This window comes from Cyprinodon tularosa, unplaced genomic scaffold, assembly GCF_016077235.1.
Source record: "Cyprinodon tularosa strain WSP-4 unplaced genomic scaffold, ASM1607723v1 ctg560, whole genome shotgun sequence".
Lineage (NCBI taxonomy): Eukaryota > Metazoa > Chordata > Actinopteri > Cyprinodontiformes > Cyprinodontidae > Cyprinodon > Cyprinodon tularosa.
Window position 1 is genome coordinate 987,091 of NW_024039297.1, and position 21,288 is coordinate 1,008,378.

Here is a 21,288-nt window from a genome sequence, read left to right on the forward strand (position 1 = left end):
TTCAGTGTTCATGTGTCCCCAGGTGTTTTAGCCCCTCAAAAAACAGAACAGGTTCAGAAAATCTTCTATTCTATTCTATTCTATTCCATTGTTTCTTCTCAAATCCATCAAAGTAGGCTTTAATGCTTCTAAAACAGTCTGATATTGTTTTTAAGAAATGCTTCTCTGTTTTACAGATCTTCAAACACAGAAGATGAAATTTCAATGAAACACGATGGACTCTTGATGATTTATTCTTTACTGCAGCTCAAATCAACCTGGGGAAAAAAAATGTCTATATCAGGGGTCACCGATAAAAATCAGTTTGGTCAGAATAAAGCAAATCATCAACCAATAAAAGTCCGGAGAAATTTTTAATTAGAATCTGTTACTTTAAACAGAATTTAACACTGAAATAAAATGAGGTGTTTATGCATCCATGTTATACATTGAATTTTTTAATAAAAAGTATAAAAAATAGAATGTTTTTCCATTTTAAAATCTAAAGTGTTTTTGAAGTAGAGAACAACAATCGTTCAGTTTGGCATTTAGACATTTTCCTGATTCCCATATTTTCTAAAACACCTGAACTGATGGTTTGTTATTTTCTTTCTTTTTTCTGTCTTAAAGGAATAGTACACCCAAAACATGATTAGCCTTCATTTTCTACTCCCCCCCATGCTGAACAACACTCTGGAGTACTTTTTTGATATCTCAAATGCATCTGGAGTTCTGGGAGGCTTCTTGCTGTCTGCTGACATTCAAATAATGGAGGTCTATGGCGCCCGAGACAGAAAGGTCCATAAAAGTCCACAAAAAACGTGTCAATATTCCTCCATACTGCTCGTCCAATGTATTCCAAGTGTCCTGAGTGGGTAGCGTCCATAATTTACTCGAAACGAAGTCATTTAGAATGTTTTTAGAGCATAAACAGTAGTGTATAGGATTTCCTGAAAGCGCGTTCACAACGCTACGGAAGCCGGCAGACCAAACCAGATGAAAGTGCGCATTCAGCGTCTGCTCTGCCGATAATGCAAGCGTAGAAGAAGAAATGTGCTGTTTACCTGTGCAAAGAAAGAAACAACGAAACAAAAATGTCTGAGGACTTCAGTGTTGAGGAAGAGCATGAGTTCTTTGCCGAGCTGAATGCGCTGGTTTGGTCTGCCGCGGTTTCCGTAGCGTCGTGATCGCGCTTTTAGGAAATCCTATACACTACTGTTTATGCTCTAAAAACATTCTAAATGACTTCGTTTCGAGTAAATTCTGGACGCTACCCACTCAGGACACTTGGAATACATTGGACGAGCAGTATGGAGGAATATTGACACGTTTTTTGTGGACTTTTATGGACCTTTCTGCCTCGGGCGCCATAGACCTCCATTATTTGAATGTCAGCAGACAGCAAGAAGCCTCCCAGATCTCCAGATGCATTTGAGATATCAAAAAAGTACTCCAGGGTGTTGTTCAGCATGGGGGTGAGTAGAAAATGAAGGCTAATCATGTTTTGGGTGTACTATTCCTTTAATGTTGGCAGTGGGCTTTAGGCTGCCCTGCAAGGCTTTAAACCTGGGTTTAACCGGAGACTAAGCCATTCTCAAGCACATATCAAGGAGCTCATTTTGAGCCTGGATCCAGATTTATTGTTGATTCTGCTCATGGTGGAGAATCCTGCTTCACAGCAGCAGGTTGAGCCAAACATCCTCTAAATGTGCAGGGTCATCTTTGAGCACGCCATTTCACTTTTCTTTCACCAGTTCACCGCAGTTCTTCCAGCAGTCCACACTTTCTCTGCTCTCTTTTTCTCATCATCTTCTCCTTCTTTCCCATCGCCCGGCTTGCCACAGGTTTGCCTGCTGTGTCTAAAAGTAGCAGCTCCGGAGGGCTTTACCGTATCAACAGGAGAAGAGGTGCAAGTGAATTTAGACACTGTCGGACAACATGCAGCAATTTATAAATGTTTTAAATCAGGTTGGGACCCGCTAACCTGTGACAATCTGGTCTAAACAGAACAGAACAGAAGGTTTTATTTAAAGTTAGTTTATTGTTCAAACTAAAGTTACAAATTCATCTCATAAAACATCAAAGAGGACAAACATGGACGTAACTCAGTAAGAGGAATTCATTATTTTATCCCCCGTCAGCCTCTGGTGCTGCTGGATGAAGAAGTTTAAAATAAACGAGGAGTCAAAGGAAGAGAGGAGTTCAATGGTTCAAACATCAGCAGAAACGTTGCTGCTTCAGGTCCTGTTTGAGACCGTAAAGATTCAATTCAGTTCAGTTTATTTCTATAGCGCCAATTCACAACACGGCATCAATTTTCTCTGATTCTCCAGAACTTTTTTTTAAAAGCTTTGATTTGACAACAAGAACAGGAAGGTTCATTGTTTCAGAAACCAGAATGGTCCACCCCCTCTTCCTCCATTAGGGATTAAATGAGGACCAATCCAGCCGCCCACCAAAGCGGATTGCGGCGCCGCTTTCCATTTTCTGAGACGCTTTCAATCACTTTTGATTAAAAATATTAATATTTCTAGAATTAATTTGCAATCAAAGACATCTTTATATGCAGACCAGGCGCCCCAGGAAACTCTGCATCATTTCCTGTTCGTTACGCTGCCGTGCGTTATGCAGAAGTTAGGCTGTCGTTGGACAGAAGTTCTGGACTAATGAATACTTTATGTATACGACCAAAATAAAAAATCCATAGAAAGTTCAGCGTATGCCAGCGTTTAGGGGATTCTGGGACGTCGAAGTAAACGTGTAACTTCCAGGTTGAGCGCCCCCTAAAGGCCAATGGCAACACTGCTCTGTGGCCAAATGAAAATTGACCTGAAAAACCCTTTAATTTCTCTCAATCCAATACTGGGGTCAAAGGTTAAACGGTGTTAATTCAAGTATTTGTTCTAAAGATGCAGATTTATATCTGTGATGTATCACATGACCGGGCCTCGGCCTCTGATTGGCTGAGAGGAGCAGCAGCAGCAGGCGCTCAGAAATGTTGGCACTCCTTAAAAACTGAAGGCATCAAACTCTGAGTTTTTCAGTGAAACATCATTTAAACGTAGATCTAAACATGCTAGATAGTGCCTGGTTAGAAACTAGAAGAGCTGAACTAAAACCTCAAATCTTTTTAAAATCAGAAATCATCTTTTTTTTTCTTATAAATATTTTCCAGTACAGAACGAGTTAAATTCAGAACATTTGGTTAAAACAAAATAACATTTTTATTACATTTTGATTCCTTTTTAATCACATTAGGAAGAAATTATTCAGGAATTGATTTTAGTTCACTGAGGCGAGGACATTCAAACTTAGGTCGTTATTTAAATAAAATCTAACGTCACGGAGTAGAAAAGATGGAATGAAAGGGTTTTAGTTGCCGCTGGAGTCGGAGCCTCAGTCGGACTTGGTGGTTTTGTGCCTCCAGGGATAAATCAGCTCCCCGACGAACAGCTTCTTGACGAGCGCCGCCCACGAGTCTCTGGGGTAGCAGCTGTAGGTGGGGGTGCGGTAGGTCTGGACCACGGCGCCGCACCTCAGCGGGTTAATCTGAGGAGGAACCGCAGCGTGAGGGGAGAGACGTGAATTGTGTTTCTTAACCATAATGTTTTTTATGTAACTGGTATTGTAATTTTATCTTGTGATTTTATACTTGTGTTTATTTTTAAGGTTGCCTTTTTAATATCTGGCTGGGGGACTAGCGATAAAAATTAGCACTCCTTAGCTAACTCGGGTATATTTACATTGTTTTAATGTTGATTAATGTACACTGTCCCCTTTCAAATAAACAATAAATGAAAATGAAAAATGAAGACGGGCGGCTTTATGACCGCTGTCCTGTCAGACCTGCAAAAACGATCTAGAAATAAGTAAAAAATTCTTAAATTAAGTGTATTTACCCTTAATTTGCTTAATTTCAGCAGATAAATGAGATAGTTTGCCAATGGAATGAGTATTTTTATTCTTAAAATAAGATAATTAGATAATATGGACTTGAAATGAGACAATGCAATTGTGTTTTCTTATTTTAAGTGTAAATTGTCTTGTTCCATTGTCAAAATGTCTCTTTTACCTCCTGAATCCAAGAACAGATGCACTTATTTTAAGAAAAAATGACTTATCTAGATTTAGATTTTTTGCAGTCCAGGGGTCTGCAACCTGCGGCTCCCCTTACAGCGGCTCTTAATAGTGGCTAAAATGTATATAAAGAGCTAAATAATGTACTAGTCTTAAATGTTTTCTTAAACACAATATGGAAAAGAATGACATTAAAAGAACCAGAAGTATGTTTTTCGAACCATTTTTCTTTGAATTAGCTTGGAATTTATGTCTTCAATATTATTTTAAAAGCTAAAAATACACGATTTGGCAACTAATTTATCATATGAGATATATATATATATATATATATATATATATATATATATATATATATATATATAAAAATAGGCTTTTTAAAAAAAAACCCAAAAAAACAGGTTATATTTTGAGGCCCTAAACAACTTTTACTTGGTCAGATTCGGGGTTTAAGGTTGCAGAAACCTGCTATAGGCTTCAAAGAACGCCAAAAATTAAGTGATTAAATAGTTTTTATGACTAAAGGGATACACGCCTGTTGAGGTAGTTTAAAGTCTATTTTCCTATAAAACTAAAGGGATAAACGGGGATTGACTGCTGGTCTGGCAGAACACCGGGATGCAGAGGGAAGACTCACCTCCATCAGCAGGTGAAGGGCGGTACCGGGTTCGTCACAAAGAACTCTGAACTTTACACCTTCTGGAAATAGAGCAAAAAAAAATCTGTGGTTCTGCTGGACTCTGAGCTTTCAGGAGGTTCTGGATCAGGATTGGTTCCGATTAGAGGCCTTACCTGCCAGTCTGTAGGGCCGACAGATGCGCAGCCCCATGGCGAACAGAGGGAAGGAGTTGATGAAGTCCACGCTGAGATGAAGGACGCCCTGGAATAGAACCACCACCAGCCGCAGCTGCCCAACGGGGACGCGGAGGTGAGAGAAACAAACCAACCCAAGTTAGTTAAAGAACAACCACAGAGACACGGGAAGGTTCTGATCCAGTCTGCTCTCACCAGGGTGAAGACCAGGTAGTAGAGCGCCGTGGTGGGAAGCAGGAAGAGCAGGATGGTGAAGAGGAGCGTACCGATGAAGAGCTGCAACAAAATTCTATTCAGTTTATTTCTATAGCACCAATTCCCATCATGTCATCAGTTCACCAGATCATCCAGTCAGATTGATTCAAAGTTTTCTATCTAAGGAAAACCAGCTGATTGCATCGACTCATTGACTCTTCAGCAATCCCTCACACTAAGCATGCTTGTAGCGACAGTGGAGAGGAAAAACTCCCTTTGAACAGGAAGAAACCTCCAGCAGAACCAGGCTCAGTGTGAGCGGCCATCTGCTGAGGCCCACTGGGGTTCAAGGAGACAGAAGCAGACGTAGAAAATGAAGCATAGATACAAAAGGCAACTGTCAACCAGCTCCACAGGCGGCCCCGTCCAGGAAACACACAGCCAGGCAGACGAGCTCCGAGCCAGCTCCCATGTCAGAGGATGAAGAGAGCACATCCAGTTAGTCACAGTCAGAGAAACAGGACTACACTGGAAAACAGGCCAAGCTCCAACATCTAGAAACAAAGGTGTTGATGGCAGCAGCACAGCTGATATTTCTCTCCAGGAAGATGAAAAAAAACAAGACGAGGATCGATGAAAACCTGAGTAAAGCATCCCAGATCTGACCTTTAACTGCTTCTATCTGTAATAAAATGATTACTGAGGCTTTTCTCACCAAGAAGCTCCATATTAACTGAACCTGAAGGGTCCAGCAGTAGCTTCAGTCAGAGCGGCTCAGATTTCTGGAAGCTAACATTGTGACCTCAGCATATTGAAGCGTTGCAGAGAAATCCTTCCTCTCATCCTTCTGCAGGACAGAACCGAGCTGGAAACCAAATGACCCGCCTCCTCTCCCCCACCGCAGGAACTGGGCTGTTCCTGCTCCGCCTCTGTGCTTCTGGCAGCTCATTTTCTCCCTTTCCTAAACTTCACATATCAGATCCTCAAATGAGGCTTTTATTCAAACTCCTGGGAGAGAATTTAAACATAGACGCCACTAAAACTATCTACAGATCTACAGGAACTAGTAGCAGTCTCTCCAGGATCCTTAAAGAGGGAAAGTTGTGGGCGGAGTCACCTGGTCCAGGTCGTAGGAGCACGAGTCGACTCTCTGCCGCAGGACGTTCCACTTCTTCCCCCTGAAGAGTCTCCAGAGGGACGAGAGGCCGTAGATCTTCAAGCAGTACAGCCTGATGAGACACAGAGGTCAGAGGTCACCATAGGGCTTCTAGCCTCCGTCCAGGGACGGTAAATCACTGCTTTGGGGCCTTTGTGGATCTTACACGGTTGATCGACTGGGTAGCAGCTGTTCTGGTAGACTGCACTGGTTTAAATCCTACATGCTCCCCACAACTCAGAGCACAATAAGCATCAGTTACCATGGCAATGCAAATAAAACCCATTAAAGGGCTGGTTATCCAGCATGTCGCAGTTAGCTTGTCGCTGGAATGATGCAGATATTTTTGATTTATGCCCAATTTTGAAACGCCACAACGCCAGAGGGACGATCAGGAACTAGCTAGGATGGTGGCGTGTTTCTCTTCCGGGTATGACTGTAAATAACCATTACCTTTTTTCTTTTTGCAATAAATGGAGTTGAGTTATGTTTCATTGGTTTTCTACACATTTTTCTTTCACAATGTCAACAACTTCCGGTTTGAGCTAAGTGCTTTTATTTTGGTAAGCTTTTGTGTTTCCGGTCCCGGGCAACGTAGCGTCGGTTAGCTTGTTCTCTCATAAGTACGGCATTAAGTTAAACGCGGACCTACGGAATCGCAAAAATATAGTCCTGGCAGCCCCTCCGAAGAGGCAAAAGGTGCGTTATTTATTTGTACAATAGTATTTTACAATGTTTATTTTTGCACAAGATGAAACATTTAAAATGGTTTAATGTAAAAAGCTGTATAATTGTTATGTGTTTCAGCTCTTACGGTGGTGATATGTGGATTTAAAGACTACAGTTTATGGGATATGACTCTAAAGGAATTAAAATCCATAAAACCCATCAGTAAAGTCTCATCATCGATCGGGGGCGGCATGCTACAATGGCGCTGTCAACAACTGCTGTCCTTGTGGTGTGGCGAATGAGACCCGCTCTTCTAGCTGGTCCATCTTCACGAGTCGTTTTCCACAATGGCGGTCATAAAAAAACAACAACAAAAAAACAACCTTGTAAGGCACCCAATAGGAAATACGCATAGAGTAGAGCCGCTATAGATTTGACCAATCAGAGGCCTCCTTTCTCTTCTCCCTGCGACGCTATAGGCTGATTTATACGCAGAAACCAGGTCGTCTGCGTGTGTGTTGCAGTTAACGCAGATATGCCCCCCCCGCCTTAGGTGAGCGCAGACAGGAGGCCTCTGATTGGTCAGATCTACATTCGCTCTAATCTATGCGTATTTCCTGTTTGATTCCTTAAAGCTGCAGTCTGTAACATTGAGAAGAGAGCAGACTTCGACTGAAAATTTGAAGAAAAACAGGTTTCACGCAACTCCCCCACCCTCTCTGCTTCACTCATGCCCCACCTCCAAGCTCCACCCCTCTCACAGCATCTGCGCGGCTACCGCATGCGACCAGAAGCGTCCAAGCAGCGTACGCGGCTTCTTCTTCTTTTTTGAAGTCTTTGCCGTGTAAGCAGTTGTCGGCAGGGGCAGTAAGGGCAGTTTCTCTTTCGCTGGTGGCTGTCGCTCCGCCATGACTTCCACGAGCGTCCTCCTGACTGCGGCAGCCGGGCGGCAGCGGCAGGTTCAGCGGTGAGAGGGAGGGGGCGGGATTCAGCGTGTGTGAGCTGTGATTGACACTCCATCAGACGCTCCTCTGGCTGTGATTGGTTGTTTTGTCTTGTCCCAAAATATTCTTTCCAGATTGAAATTCAGGCAGTAGGCGGGACCAATTGAAGCAGTTTTTTTCACAGGTTACATATCACATGTACTGCTGTCTGGGCATAGGGACAGTTTTAGCCAATATGACAAAAAAAAGTGATTTTTAAAAACTTACAGACTTCAGCTTTAACGGCTTGTTTCGTTTGTCTGACCGCCATTGTGGAAAACGTACGTCTTCGATCAAAGGGGCGTTATGTTTCCCAACAGCTGATTGGCTGCTGTGTGAAGCGTTTTCTAGCATTCAGATCAGTTTTGAAAGCCAGCCTGCCTCAAAGCAGGTTAGACATTCAGCGTACGTTACCAAGGTGACTAGGACAGCTAAGAATGAATCCAGCTGGGGCGTTCTTTGGTGGGGCAGGGGTTAGCGCACACGACCACGACCACGGGTTCGAATCTGACCCGAGGTCCTTTCGCGCATGTCCCTCCCCCTCTCTCATACGCCCTTTCCTGTCAGCCCACTTTTTACTGTCAGAAAAATGAGCCACTAGTGCCGTAAAAACTAAAAAAATAATTTGGGGGGTTGGACCCGATGTTATCTGGCTAACCCAGTAATCCTGCTCCGTTGTTCAGGCCTCTGGATAAATGCAGAGAAGAACTCAGCGAATGGATGAACTAAATATTCTTCAGCTGATTAAAACTAACCATTATTCTACAAATCGATTAATCCGTCCATTAGTTTTTCGATAAATAATCTGGCGGCTAAAGATTCCTTAAAGAAGATTTTTCAGTAAATTAAACCGGGTAAATCTAAAACTTTTCCACTTGTGGAGTTCTGGATAGAGCGGATTGACAGATAAAATTTCTTTTTGCAAAATGTTTATAAATATTTTTATAATTTTGATATAATTATTGCTCTAAGTGGGTCACTCCGTTAACTAAATGTATTTTATAGAGTCTCTGTACTTCAGTTAATGATTAATCGATTATTAAATGAAATGATTAATTCACTAACTGATTAATCCCGCTAATTGTTTCAGCCCTAATTTAAGCTAAAGTGAGTTTTGGGACCAATAGGAAGAGCATTTCAAAGTTAGCACCCAGCTTCACTGGGGAGAAGCAATCAGGCTCCATAATCTGGACTCAGATTCTAATCAGCCTGAACCTTCAGAGGCTCATAAAGACAGGAACAAAGTGGACCTTCTATCACCTGAAGGATTAAAGGACAAACGTTGAAAAACGATTTCCTGTTTCACTCGTCTTTAGCAGAATTGATCCCTGCAGCTGATCCAGAACGCTGCTGCCTGCGTCCTCACTAGAACTAAGAAAGAGGAGAACATCAGCCCAGATTTGAAAATTGCTGAGCTCCAAAATACATTATAGACTGGGCAGGGGAGAAGACAAGACATAGAACAGCCCCGTTCTACAGATAGAGAAATGTTAATAGAATAGACATCCATTATCTGTTCTAGGTTGTGTCCCTCTCTTCTTGTCCTTTTTCTTCTTGTTTTCCTCTCTATGTTTTGTACTCAGCTGACTTTTCATGCTGTCTCTAAAGGAATGAAAGATTTTTTCCAAGCACTAAGCTCACTTAGCTGATTGCTCCTTCCTGTGTTTCCAAAAAGGCCAAAGTAAATAACCCAGTCCTTCTTTTCACTGTAGACAAGCCATGATCTGCTTATCTGTTCTCCATTTTTCATTTGGATGAAATAATAGCTGCATGAATCATGACAGCAGACAAGATAGAGGAGAGCAGGAGGCGGGGTTACCAATCTACTCGCTCTGGAGAGCAGAGTTCGCTGCTTTTAGATGTTGTCTCCAAAGTCTCCACTAGCAGAAAAAAGTCTCTAGATTTGGCGCTAGGAGCTTTTTAGAAATCAAAGTGCTAGAGGGGTCTGAAAAGTGGCTAAATATAGCGACTAAAGCGCTAAGTTGGCAACACTGCTCTTTGCATGGTTTGTTTTCAAATGGTTTGCTGCTGTCTGTTTGGACCTTTCTGAACATGTGCAGCAAGTGGACTGATCCAATATGGTGGACACTGAAGGGGGGCTGAGACACACTTAATATTATAAGAGTTCTGATGGAATTTTAGCCAAAGATTTTTTATCAAAAACATAATTAATGTGCACTAATAAGGAATAGTTGTATTAACCATACATGGAAACAGAGTTTTATGGGGCCCCCAGGAACTTGGGGCCCCAGGCACCTGCCTAGTATTGCCTGATGGTAAATGGTAAACGAGCTGAACCCCTAAGTTGCTTCATAAAACCTCCATGTTTAGAGCTGCCTTTGGCTGAGATGATATAAACACTATTTCTCAGTTTTCATTTTAACTTCCTTTCAATCGCTTGATCTTTTTCCTTTATATAATCATCTCATTTAAATTTTTCATCTAATCTCTTTAATTATTCATGTTCATTCATTATTTAACTACCTTTATGCCACTGCAAGGTCAGAACTTTAAACAGTCCTGCTACTGAAATGTAAAAGTTAAATGAACTTGCTTTTAATTCTATTTTAGAAATGTTTTAAGTTAAATTAAATAGAGAACGTTAAACTATAGAGGTTTATAACAAAGTGCTGAACAATAAGAATGTGGCGGCAATGTTGGTGGAAAATCCTATGAAAGATTGATAGAAATCAGGATCATCTTCCATATTTGGGTCATTGCAGTTCCTCAGACGGCCAATCTGCTCCCAAACATCCATAAAATAATCATCATGAGCTCATTTTCCATGAAGAGCCTCGTTTTCCTGCTTCATCCTTTGCTGCTGAGATCACAGCAGGAGATATTTTTAGATTCAGCACCACAGTGATGACAAAGCTTCTCAGCCAAACTGGAAACATGGTTGGAGACGATGGAGCAGAACCAGAGGAACATGGAGGAGGAGGGGGGGGGGGGGGGGGGGGGGGGGGGGGGGGGGGCTATCTTTAGATCTGATGTTTTATTTAGTCGTTTCTTTCTGCTCCTCTGCTTTGATCTGAAACATTAATAATCCAGATTAAAGCAGAACTAGAAGAAGAGCTGAGAGAAAATATGGATCATCCATCCATCCATCATCCATCCATCCATCCATCCATCATCCATCCATCAATCCAAGCAGATTTGTGATTTATATTTTTTTTTTTGCGATTTTCATTCACTAATTTGTAAACTGTAATTAAAAATGTGTAATTCAAACTTTCTAATCTCTGATTCATGGTTTAAAATGTTTGATTTTTCTTAGAAAAAGAGTCATTCTTACTCTTAAATTAGTCAATTGCAGTAGTAGATTACAATGCAAATAACTTCTATTATGGGATGCTCGGTAGCCAGAGGGTAGCACTGCTGCTTTGCAGCAAGAAGGTTGTGGGTTTGATTCCCAGCTGGGGGTCTTTCTGAGAGATTTAGATATAGATCTAAATCAAATAGTTTCTTTAGTCCTCTGACCTTAATATGATAAAGGTTTTTTTTATTTTTATCTCCAACAGCATTTAAATCACTTTGTTGATTATAATATCTGAGGAAACACTGCCCCCTGCAGGCCGTTCAAATGATTTACTGTTTTATTGAAAGTTTAAAAACTGGATTAAAACTAGAGACGATAGTGAAAACTTTAATTCCTCTCGTGTCTGAGGACTTTTAACCCTTCATCAACATTTCAAGCTAATAGTTTTATTGGAATCTAGGCAGAGACCTTATTACCTTTTCAACATTTAAAAAATATGGATATTTTAATGGTAAAAATTTATGTCAATGTAACAAGAAACGCCAACTTACCCGAATATATTAAGAATAATAACAAAAGTGCTTCTAGAAGAAATTCATGAAAAAAACTCTGAGAGAGAAAGAAACACATTTTGGTTCAACATAACCTTAGAGGCATTTATGCTGACACTAACATTTTTTAGTTCATAAACCTAAATATAATTGTTAGCTAGGCTGCTGGTCCAGTTATTTCCAACCTGATCTGAAGAATTGATGAACATCTGATTCCAGAGGATCTACTGGTTTAAATCATGGGAATACTGGGAATGTTCCTCCAGTTCAGTCTAACCTTCCCTTCACTGGTGACCTGACTCCACCTTCTGCTGCCTCTAGCTCTACCAATCAGGACAGCTGAGGGTACCTGGCTCCATAGACGTAGAAGCAGTAGATGTGGAAGGTGAGCAGCGCCACCATGTCAGAGAGCAGCGAGAGGGCGAAGGTCAGGCCGAGGCACGCCGGCAGGCCGCCGTACCACAGGATGCCCTGGATGAACGGAGACATCAGGTGGATGTAGCCTGCAGGACGAGAGGGCTGAGCTCACTGTCTGGGGGGTGGGAGGGTAGATGAGTGTGTTGCTGCGACTCACTGATCCACAGGTGGATGTGGTAAAGGAAGAAGCGACCCAGCACCTGGTCCAGAGCCCGGTTCATCTTCAGGCCGGCAGGAGCTCCCATCAGCCACTGCAGCAGCTCCTCCAGCTGCTGAGCCACGCGCTGCGGGAAGAACACAGGGAATGCTGGGAATTCAGCGAACCACCGGTAACCAGAGCAACGGGAGGAAGGGAGGAGGAAGGAAGGAAGGAAGGAAGGAAGGAAGGAAGGAAGGAAGGAAGGAAGGAAGGAAGGAAGGAAGGAAGACACTGATTGAGGGAAGGAGAATGAGAGGAAGGAAGGAAGGAAGGAAGGAAGGAAGGAAGGAAGGAAGGAAGGAAGGAAGAGAAGGAAGGAAGGAAGGAAGGAAGGAAGGAAGGAAGACACTGATTGAGGGAAGGAGAATGAGAGGAAGGAAGGAAGGAAGGAAGGAAGGAAGGAAGGAAGGAAGGAAGGAAGGAAGGAAGGAAGGAAGGAAGGAAGGAAGACACTGATTGAGGGAAGGAGAATGAGAGGAAGGAAGGAAGGAAGGAAGGAAGGAAGGAAGGAAGGAAGGAAGGAAGGAAGGAAGGAAGGAAGGAAGGAAGGAAGGAAGGAAGACACTGATTGAGGGAAGGAGAATGAGAGGAAGGAAGGAAGGAAGGAAGGAAGGAAGGAAGGAAGGAAGGAAGGAAGGAAGGAAGGAAAGGAAGGAAGGAAGGAAGGAAGGAAGACACTGATTGAGGGAAGGAGAATGAGAGGAAGGAAGGAAGGAAGGAAGGAAGGAAGGAAGGAAGGGAAGGAAGGAAGGAAGGAAGGAAGGAAGGAAGGAAGGAAGGAAGGAAGGAAGGAAGGAAGGAAGACACTGATTGAGGGAAGGAGAATGAGAGGAAGGAAGGAAGGAAGGAAGGAAGGAAGGAAGGAAGGAAGGAAGGAAGGAAGGAAGGAAGGAAGGAAGGAAGGAAGGAAGGAAGGAAGGAAGACACTGATTGAGGGAAGGAGAATGAGAGGAAGGAAGGAAGGAAGGAAGGAAGGAAGGAAGGAAGGAAGACACTGATTGAGGGAAGGAGAATGAGAGGAAGGAAGGAAGGAAGGAAGGAAGGAAGGAAGGAAGGAAGGAAGGAAGGAAGGAAGGAAGGAAGGAAGGAAGGAAGGAAGGAAGACACTGATTGAGGGAAGGAGAATGAGAGGAAGGAAGGAAGGAAGGAAGGAAGGAAGGAAGGAAGGAAGGAAGGAAGGAAGGAAGGAAGGAAGGAAGGAAGGAAGGAAGGAAGGAAGGAAGGAAGGAAGGAAGACACTGATTGAGGGAAGGAGAATGAGAGGAAGGAAGGAAGGAAGGAAGGAAGGAAGGAAGGAAGGAAGGAAGGAAGGAAGGAAGGAAGACACTGATTGAGGGAAGGAGAATGAGAGGAAGGAAGGAAGGAAGGAAGGAAGGAAGGAAGGAAGGAAGGAAGGAAGGAAGGAAGGAAGGAAGGAAGGAAGGAAGGAAGGAAGGAAGACACTGATTGAGGGAAGGAGAATGAGAGGAAGGAAGGAAGGAAGGAAGGAAGGAAGGAAGGAAGGAAGGAAGGAAGGAAGGAAGGAAGGAAGGAAGGAAGGAAGGAAGGAAGGAAGGAAGGAAGGAAGGATTATTTTTGTTTTTTTCTCTTTTCAACACATTTCCAGACCTGGAAAATCCTTAAACACCCTCCAGGCTTTTCCAGCCCCTCCAGGAATCCTGGATGCTGGAGATTCAGCCTCGATGGTTTCTGCTGCTTGAAGTCCTAGGAGTTAACGACCCTCTAACATCCAAACTGTATAACCACTAAAATCTCCTGATCGTCCATCAGTGAATTTAGCTTCATATTAATTCCCAAACTTTTCTGACTGAAGTTTAAAATGTTTATTTTTCTCACATGTTCTTAAAATGAGGCGCAGAGTAAACAGCACTTTTTCCCTGAGCGTGACGCAGACCGACCGTCTATGAAGACGACTGGAGTCTGATCAGTGAAACTTTCAATAAGGGATGTTTTACTTAAAAGGTCAAAATAATTTCAATAATGATGTCACCTCAGATGACATCACGGCTCTAAACTAAAGATCAGGCCGTCGCGGCGGCAGACTCTGGTACTGTTCCTCCTCTTACAGCCAGTTACAACCATGCTGTAGTTTCAACGTGTCGCCACAGGGGGGCAGACTTCAGCAGAGCCGCTGGTTAACAGATACTTTGACCAGAATGGACCTTGTTGCCACCCCCCCACCCCCCACCCCTCCCTCTAGCATCGCTCACAGCAGAACCAGAACATCTGACTCACATCAGCTGCTGGCACCAGAGCGTCCGCCAGCATGGGGATGTGGTCGTCTCTGTAGAGCCACCACATGAGCGCCACGCCCAGCGCCACGTCCACCAGCACCGACACCACGATGTTGGCTTTCCTGCAGACAGAGGAGGACAGGCGTTATCCTGAGGTCCCTGAGGCTGCAGCTCCAGGATGAAGCTCTTCTCACCTCATGAAGTCCACATGAGTGGCGGCCGCCTTCGGCGAGCTGAGCGTCCGCAGGTGTTCGGTTCTGTAGCTCAGCTGGATGCAGGTGGACAGTTTAGAGGCCAGGAAGCGGAGCGGGAAAACGGTGAAGATCCTGAAGGAGAGAAAAGATCAAGACAACATCAGAGGAGAGGCTGCTTCACACAGCAGGGAATTTAAGGTGGACCTGAACCGGATGCAGGACCTGATCCAGAACCGGACCCAGGACCTGATCTAGGACCGGATCCAGGACCAGATTCAGGGTCGGACCCAGGACCGGATCCAGGTCCAGATCCAGGACCAGATTCAGGGTCGGACCCAGGACCGGATCTAGGACCTTATCTTGGACCAGATCTGCAACCAGATCCAGGACCGGATCCAGGACTGTATGCAGGACTGGACCCAGGACCTGATCTACAACCTTATCTAGGACCAGATCCAAGACTTGGTCCAGGACTGGACCCAGGACCTTGTCCAGGACCTGATCCAGGAACGGTTCAGGATCTGATCCAGGACCTGATCCAGGACCTGATCCAGGACCGGACCCAGGACCTGATCTAGGACCGGATCCAGGACCAGATTCAGGGTCGGACCCAGGACCGGATCCAGGTCCAGATCCAGGACCAGATTCAGGGTCGGACCCAGGACCGGATCTAGGACCTTATCTTGGACCAGATCTGCAACCAGATCCAGGACCGGATCCAGGACTGTATGCAGGACTGGACCCAGGACCTGATCTACAACCTTATCTAGGACCAGATCCAAGACTTGGTCCAGGACTGGACCCAGGACCTTGTCCAGGACCTGATCCAGGAACGGTTCAGGATCTGATCCAGGACCTGATCCAGGACCTGATCCAGGACCGGATCCAGGACCGGATCCAGGACCTGATCCAGGACCAGATCCAGATCTCGGTTCATCCATTTTAACGCGTCGTTCATTAAACTCCGACCATCTTTCCTTAAAGTCAGGACTGGATGCAATCAGCTGCTTTTCCTTTAATCTGACTGAACAGTTTCTATAAAGAACTGTAATCTGATGTGTGTAGAGATCTATAGAAAGTTTAGTTTAATGGCTGAAAATGTTAATCTGATCATTTCAGATTAATTCCAACGTTGAGCTCCAGCCTGGTTCTTCTTACCGGATGTTGCAGATCCATGTCCACACAGCGAGCAGCCAGCTGAGGAGGACGCAGAGCGGCGCCGAGGCCTGCTTGAGCAGCTCCACGATGATGCTGGCCTCCCGGCCCTCAGACTGCCAGTGGGTCGACTTCAGGGGCCCGTCGTCGTACTTGTCCAGGAAGAAGAGCGGCTGGCTGCGGGCCACCGTCCCAAACATCTGGACAGGAAGGTTTCATTTAGCTGCTGGTTTGACTCCCAGTAGAGAAGGAAGTGATGTAATGTGGTTCTCATCATGTGGTACCTGTCTGAGCTCAGAGTGACTCTCTGAGTCCTGGACCTGGATGGGATGAAGCTGCGACAGCATCACCTTCCTCTGCTCATAGTGGACGAAGATCACCTTCTCCTCATCCTCCTGCTCTTCATCTCCACCTTCCTCTTCAATCTTCTCCGCCTCTTCATCAGGAGGCAACGTTTTACCTGAATTCTTTCTGCAAACTGAAGAGAAAATCCTTTTGATTAGTTGATGATTGAGATGATTTTCATTAATTAAAAGTTTTTAAAAAACAACAGAAAATTAGACCCTAAAGCAGCGTCAGCTTTTTGTCCCAGACTTTAAAGAACAAAATATTAAATATTCTTGACTGAAGTGTAATTTATATTATCCTGTATTAAATAAGAACAGAACGCTGGCCTCTTCCTGTTGCTTCATGAACAATGATAGATTATTAGATTATTATTGCTCCTGTTGCTTCATGAACAACATCTCCGTCTTGGTTTGCAGATTCTCACCCTGATCTCGGCCGAGCACCTCGCAGGTGAAGCCCGTCTTCCCAAACTCGCGGCTGATCTGGAGCCAGCGTTCCTGAGGGAAGATGGTGCTCAGGTCCTTCAGGAAGCTCTCCATGCCCTCCTGCCCGTCTTTGGGAAGACTCCAGGAGCCGAGCACCGACAGCTCCACGCCACTCTGAGCTTGGACCTGGGAGGAGAAGATGGAGGGATGGAGATGGAGAAAACATCAGGATGCAGTCTAATATGTTTATAATGCTGATGATCTGCTTCTGGTCTGAGTGGTTCTTTAGAAAACAGTAGAGAACATCCAGCAGCATGAAGACAGAGGAACTCAGCAGATCCACCAGGGAGGAAGTTCTAGTTCCATTTATAGTTGGGTTATATGGCTTCCCAGGGAATATCTCTGATCTTAGGGAGAGGATGGAGCGTCTACAGGCCTACCAAGACGTGGACGTCCACCGGGACAAACAGACAGGCTGGACAAGGAGAGCATTAATCAGAGAATCAGTCATGAAAGCTCTGGAGGAGCTGCAGAGATCCACAGCTCAGGAGGACAGAAGCTTTAGACTACAACAAGTTTGTTTTTTGTTTTTGTTTTTCCCACAAAGCTCTAAAAGAAAGTCAGAGGAAACAGTTGGTCACAAATCGTCCCCACAGTGGACCACGGTGGTGGCAGCATCATGCTGCAGAGAGAAGAGGTCAGGATGGGTGGAGCTAAATACAGGACAACCCTGAAAGGAGACCTGTTAGTCCAGAATAGGTCCAACTGTCCTCAGCTGATGGAGACAAACTAGAGAAGAGAAATATGGTTCAACAAAGAACTGATTCAGGGGCGCAGGCCACACTTTGAAGATTTCCTTTATAAAAAAACATTTATTTCCCAACTAAACTCTCCTTCTTACTAATCTATATAAAAAATAATAAAAGACAATAAAAGATCTCTACTGGTTACTAGAACTGATGTCAGATATTAAATGTTATCATCGTCCACAGATATGATCTAAAAGAAGATATTTGGAAGAAGATGCTTCAGCGACTCCGACCTCTGGCCCTTTGCCGCATGCCCCCCCCCCCCCCCCCCCCCCCCCCCTCTCATGCCCGCTGTAGGGGCTAAGCCGACACTTAAAGCCACTGGAGTGTTTTTAAACCGGAATCTTATGGTTGACGCTTCACTCGGGGTGAGATGGTAAACAGGAAATGTCCAGACGCTGTTCTTGCAGTTTAAAGCTGATTTATTCCCACTGTTGGGACAGCTGTGGAACGACAGCGTTTCCTGGCTGAACCTGATTTGCTTTTTCTGGTGAAACACACGTCCATACACACATCATCTCCTTTCTTTATAGAGTTTGTACATATTGGCTTCTACACCCCCATCTGTCAGTCTACTGTCCATTAAAATCAGCCACTGGTGCCGTAAAAACTAAAAATATACAAAATAAGCTAACGTATCATATTAGTTTAGGAGACTTCTTTAACTGAATCCCAGATTAAACTGATGCTCTTCAACCAAACAAGTTTTCACCGAGTCCTTTTATTCTACATTTCTGAAACAAAGGTCGAACTGAAATGAGTCCATCCAACTGTAGCTGATGTAGATTTTAACTGTAAAAGAAAGTTTAGTCATTATTTAAATCAGAGGGGCACTGACCTGCTGGATGTACTGCTTCACCTGTCCTGGGATGAACGGGTAGTGGATGACCGCCAGCACCACGGCCGAGTCATGGCCTGAAACCCAGCGGCCCACCAGCAGCCCGCTGTCCGCCCGGTTGCAGCACTGCGGGAAGAAGATCTTCAGCACCATGACGTCCAAAGTTCTGCGGAAACACAAGGTTCATGTCACAAAATGAGGGATTATTCAGCCTGTTGGATGTTTTTTAAAGGTAAAGAGTAAAAGTTAAAACAGGCAAAGCGGCTGGTTCCCTGGTTCGAGTCTCACAGGCTGCTAAGCAGGATCCTAATCCCTGCAGAGGATGGCTTCATTGCAGACAACATTTACCAATGCTATTTTCAAATTTTTAATTACATGCAAAGTTTATTATTATCATAAATTCTCAGCAGCAAAAGAAACAAAGACAAATAGTTGGCTGCTGACTGGTAAACAGAGTAGGATGGATTTTCTTTAGCTATTCAAACATTAATTACGTTTTATAAAAGAAAAAATAAAGCCGAATCAAAGCATTGAGTCTTGTTTTTCACTCATTTAATCGTGGTAATCTGTTCTGTTCACAGAAAAGCGCCAGCCGAGAAAACGCCTCTAAATCAAACAGCATCTAAGCGGAGTTCAGGGATACGGTTTCCCTCCGCCCTTCACCCGGGCTGGTTGTCATGGTAACAGGGGGAGCCCGGAGCTGGAATGTCATTGATTTCTGCCATATTGATCTCATTTTATCAACCAAAAGATGAAAAGTAGGCCGACTGGTGTACCAGCTCTAAAATATACAGTTATAATCAAGGCGGGGGAATATTTTTTAGTAGAAACTGCTAAAATAAAAAGTGATTATTTTCCGTGCTTTCTGTTAAAAGCTCCTAGACATTAAAGGCTTAAATCTTTGCCGAATAACAAAGGTTAAATCGGTCAAATCGTCGTTAAATCAGGAAATTGTTAACTGAAGGGCAAAGAAAGGTCAACAAGAATGTTATAAATGTTCATTTTACCTTTCTTAACGCAATATAACGCCTTCACCTTCCCATCAAAGCCCAGCAGTTTTACTTCAAGACCATCGCCATTTTCTTTGTTTATAGTCCGTCACTAAAATCGTCCGGTCGGAAACAAACGTCTGTCTTTATTTTCCGCTCAACAAGGTTGACAGAAAAAAAAGAAAGGATGGAAAGAGATACGTTAACAGAAAAATATATCGTCCATGACAGCGATACGCTTTCATACGGAAGACGATTAGGGCCACTGAAAAAAAAAGATAATTGATTTTTAAACATTATTTCAGTTTAATATGGGAACAAAAGTAATTTCCCTCTGGGATTATTAAAGTATTTCTGATTCAAGTTAGAAATCGGACTTTAACCTCAGAATGACTTTATTCTCAGAATTCTGTCTTTAATCAGAGAAATATGACTATAATATCAGAATTCTGACTTTTTTCTAAGAATTATGACTTTAATCTCAGAATTATGACTTTTTTTCTAAATAAATCTGACTTTAATCTCAGAATTCTGACTTTAATCAGAATCAGAAATAGTTTAATAATCCCAGAGGGAAATTACTTTTTTATATATATATATATATATATATATATATATATATATATGCATATGTATAACTATAAATTCAAATAAAGTGATAGTGACATGCAAAAACAGTGCAAGGAATGAATAAATGTCAATTTCAGGGGGGGTTGAATCACTTGAGGGAGGCGTTGTAGAGATTGATGGCCACAGGCATGAATGGTTTCCTGTGGCGCTCTGTGGTGCATCTGGGTAAAAGGAGTCTTCTGCTGAAGGGGTTCCTGTTGACACTGTGGAGGAGTTCAAGTACCAGGGAGTGTAATCTGCAAATTCTGACTTTTTTCTCAGATTTCTGACTTTACTCCCAGCATTCTGATTTTTTTCTCATATTATACTGAAATACAATTTAAAAATCAGTTAATTTTTTTTATTTTTTCAGTGGCCCCAATCCTCTTCCGTACTTTAATTTAGTATTACAATATTTTAAATTGCTTAGAGCAGGGGTGCTGAAGTCCAGTCCTAAGGAGAGACCATCCTGTAACTTTTAGATGCATCTCTTCTCTAACATACCTGAATGGAAAGGCTTAATCCCCCATTAAGCTCAGCAGAGGCTCAGTAACGAGCCAATCATTTGATTCAGGTGTGTTAAAAATTGGACGCATCAAAAAGTTGCAGGATAGCAGCTCTTGAGGACTGGACTTGAGCTCCCCTGGTTTAGAGTTCAATATTCATCAAATAAAAGTTTTTTGTTACTTAATATTTATCTTCGTTACATATTATTTATTTTTTAATTTACAAAAATTGTTTTTATGTAAAACAATCAACATATTCTTTATACTTATATTTATTGTTGCTCTGTTTATATTGAATTGTACATTTAAAATGATTAATCTGTAATAACGTTGTTATAATCGTAACTGTTGCATTGCTGTTTATTTATTTTTCTGTCTGATTATTTTAGTTTTATTGTAACAAACTTTGAATCAGATAAGTCAGACAGTTTTTCAAACAACTGTTAAAGAAAAATATATTTATCGGCTCCACCTCTTGATAAAAGATCATAATTAGTAAATTCAACTGTTAATTCCTAAATATTGGCCCATATGTTTACTCACATAGAGTTAACTCATGATTTATCCAGCAGTTCTGTTTGGTACAAACTGACTGTCATCTGATATTATCAAAATAAATAGGTCAAAAAAACTACTTCTTTATATTTAATGTAAAAATATATGAAAGGAAAAAGTTTTTCATGGGAAGAAATGGAAAGATGAATGTTTATTTCACTCACCAGCTCAGGGTTCTGCTCCTGTTAACATCCAAACTGTAAAGAGTTTATCTCCTCCTGCAGTGACACTGCAAGAAAGAAGCGGGAAGGAAACAGCAGATAAAGAAAAACCTGCAAACTCTGAATTATCTTTCCTCACCTTTACTTTAAACAGGTTTTTATTTACA

At 42.9% G+C, this 21,288-nt stretch overlaps 1 protein-coding gene across 2 annotated transcripts; it reads right to left on the reverse strand.

Annotated features, from left to right (window-relative positions):
* Positions 1 to 2,000: 2,000 nt before the first annotated feature.
* pigq (phosphatidylinositol glycan anchor biosynthesis, class Q) lies at positions 2,001 to 21,202 on the reverse strand. Of its 2 annotated transcripts, XM_038305627.1 has the most exons (15): positions 21,125 to 21,140; positions 19,309 to 19,434; positions 18,302 to 18,467; positions 16,654 to 16,840; positions 16,166 to 16,359; positions 15,885 to 16,081; positions 14,727 to 14,858; positions 14,534 to 14,654; positions 12,257 to 12,383; positions 12,032 to 12,185; positions 6,182 to 6,293; positions 5,065 to 5,145; positions 4,849 to 4,963; positions 4,694 to 4,755; positions 2,001 to 3,528 (listed from the first exon to the last, which is right to left on the reverse strand). In XM_038305627.1, exons 3-15 carry the CDS (start codon positions 18,452 to 18,454, stop codon positions 3,376 to 3,378), a joined length of 1,788 nt encoding a protein of 595 aa, XP_038161555.1. In that variant the 5' UTR covers positions 18,455 to 18,467; positions 19,309 to 19,434; positions 21,125 to 21,140; the 3' UTR covers positions 2,001 to 3,375. The 2 variants fall into 2 exon arrangements, with proteins under 2 accessions (XP_038161555.1, XP_038161556.1); XM_038305628.1 differs by lacking the exon at positions 19,309 to 19,434 and having other exon boundaries at positions 21,125 to 21,202.
* Positions 21,203 to 21,288: the final 86 nt, after the last annotated feature.

Excerpts from the sequence above, each read along its gene's own strand:
- pigq (XM_038305628.1), bottom strand. The coding sequence starts at position 18,454 with ATGGTGCTGAAGATCTTCTTCCCGCAGTGCTGCAACCGGGCGGACAGC. Across the intron at positions 12,384-14,533 it reads CTCTGGTGCCAGCAGCTGAT|CGCGTGGCTCAGCAGCTGGA; the intron begins GTGAGTCAGATG and ends TTCTTCCCGCAG. Across the intron at positions 4,964-5,064 it reads ACTACCTGGTCTTCACCCTG|CTGCGGCTGGTGGTGGTTCT; the intron begins GTGAGAGCAGAC and ends CCCGTTGGGCAG.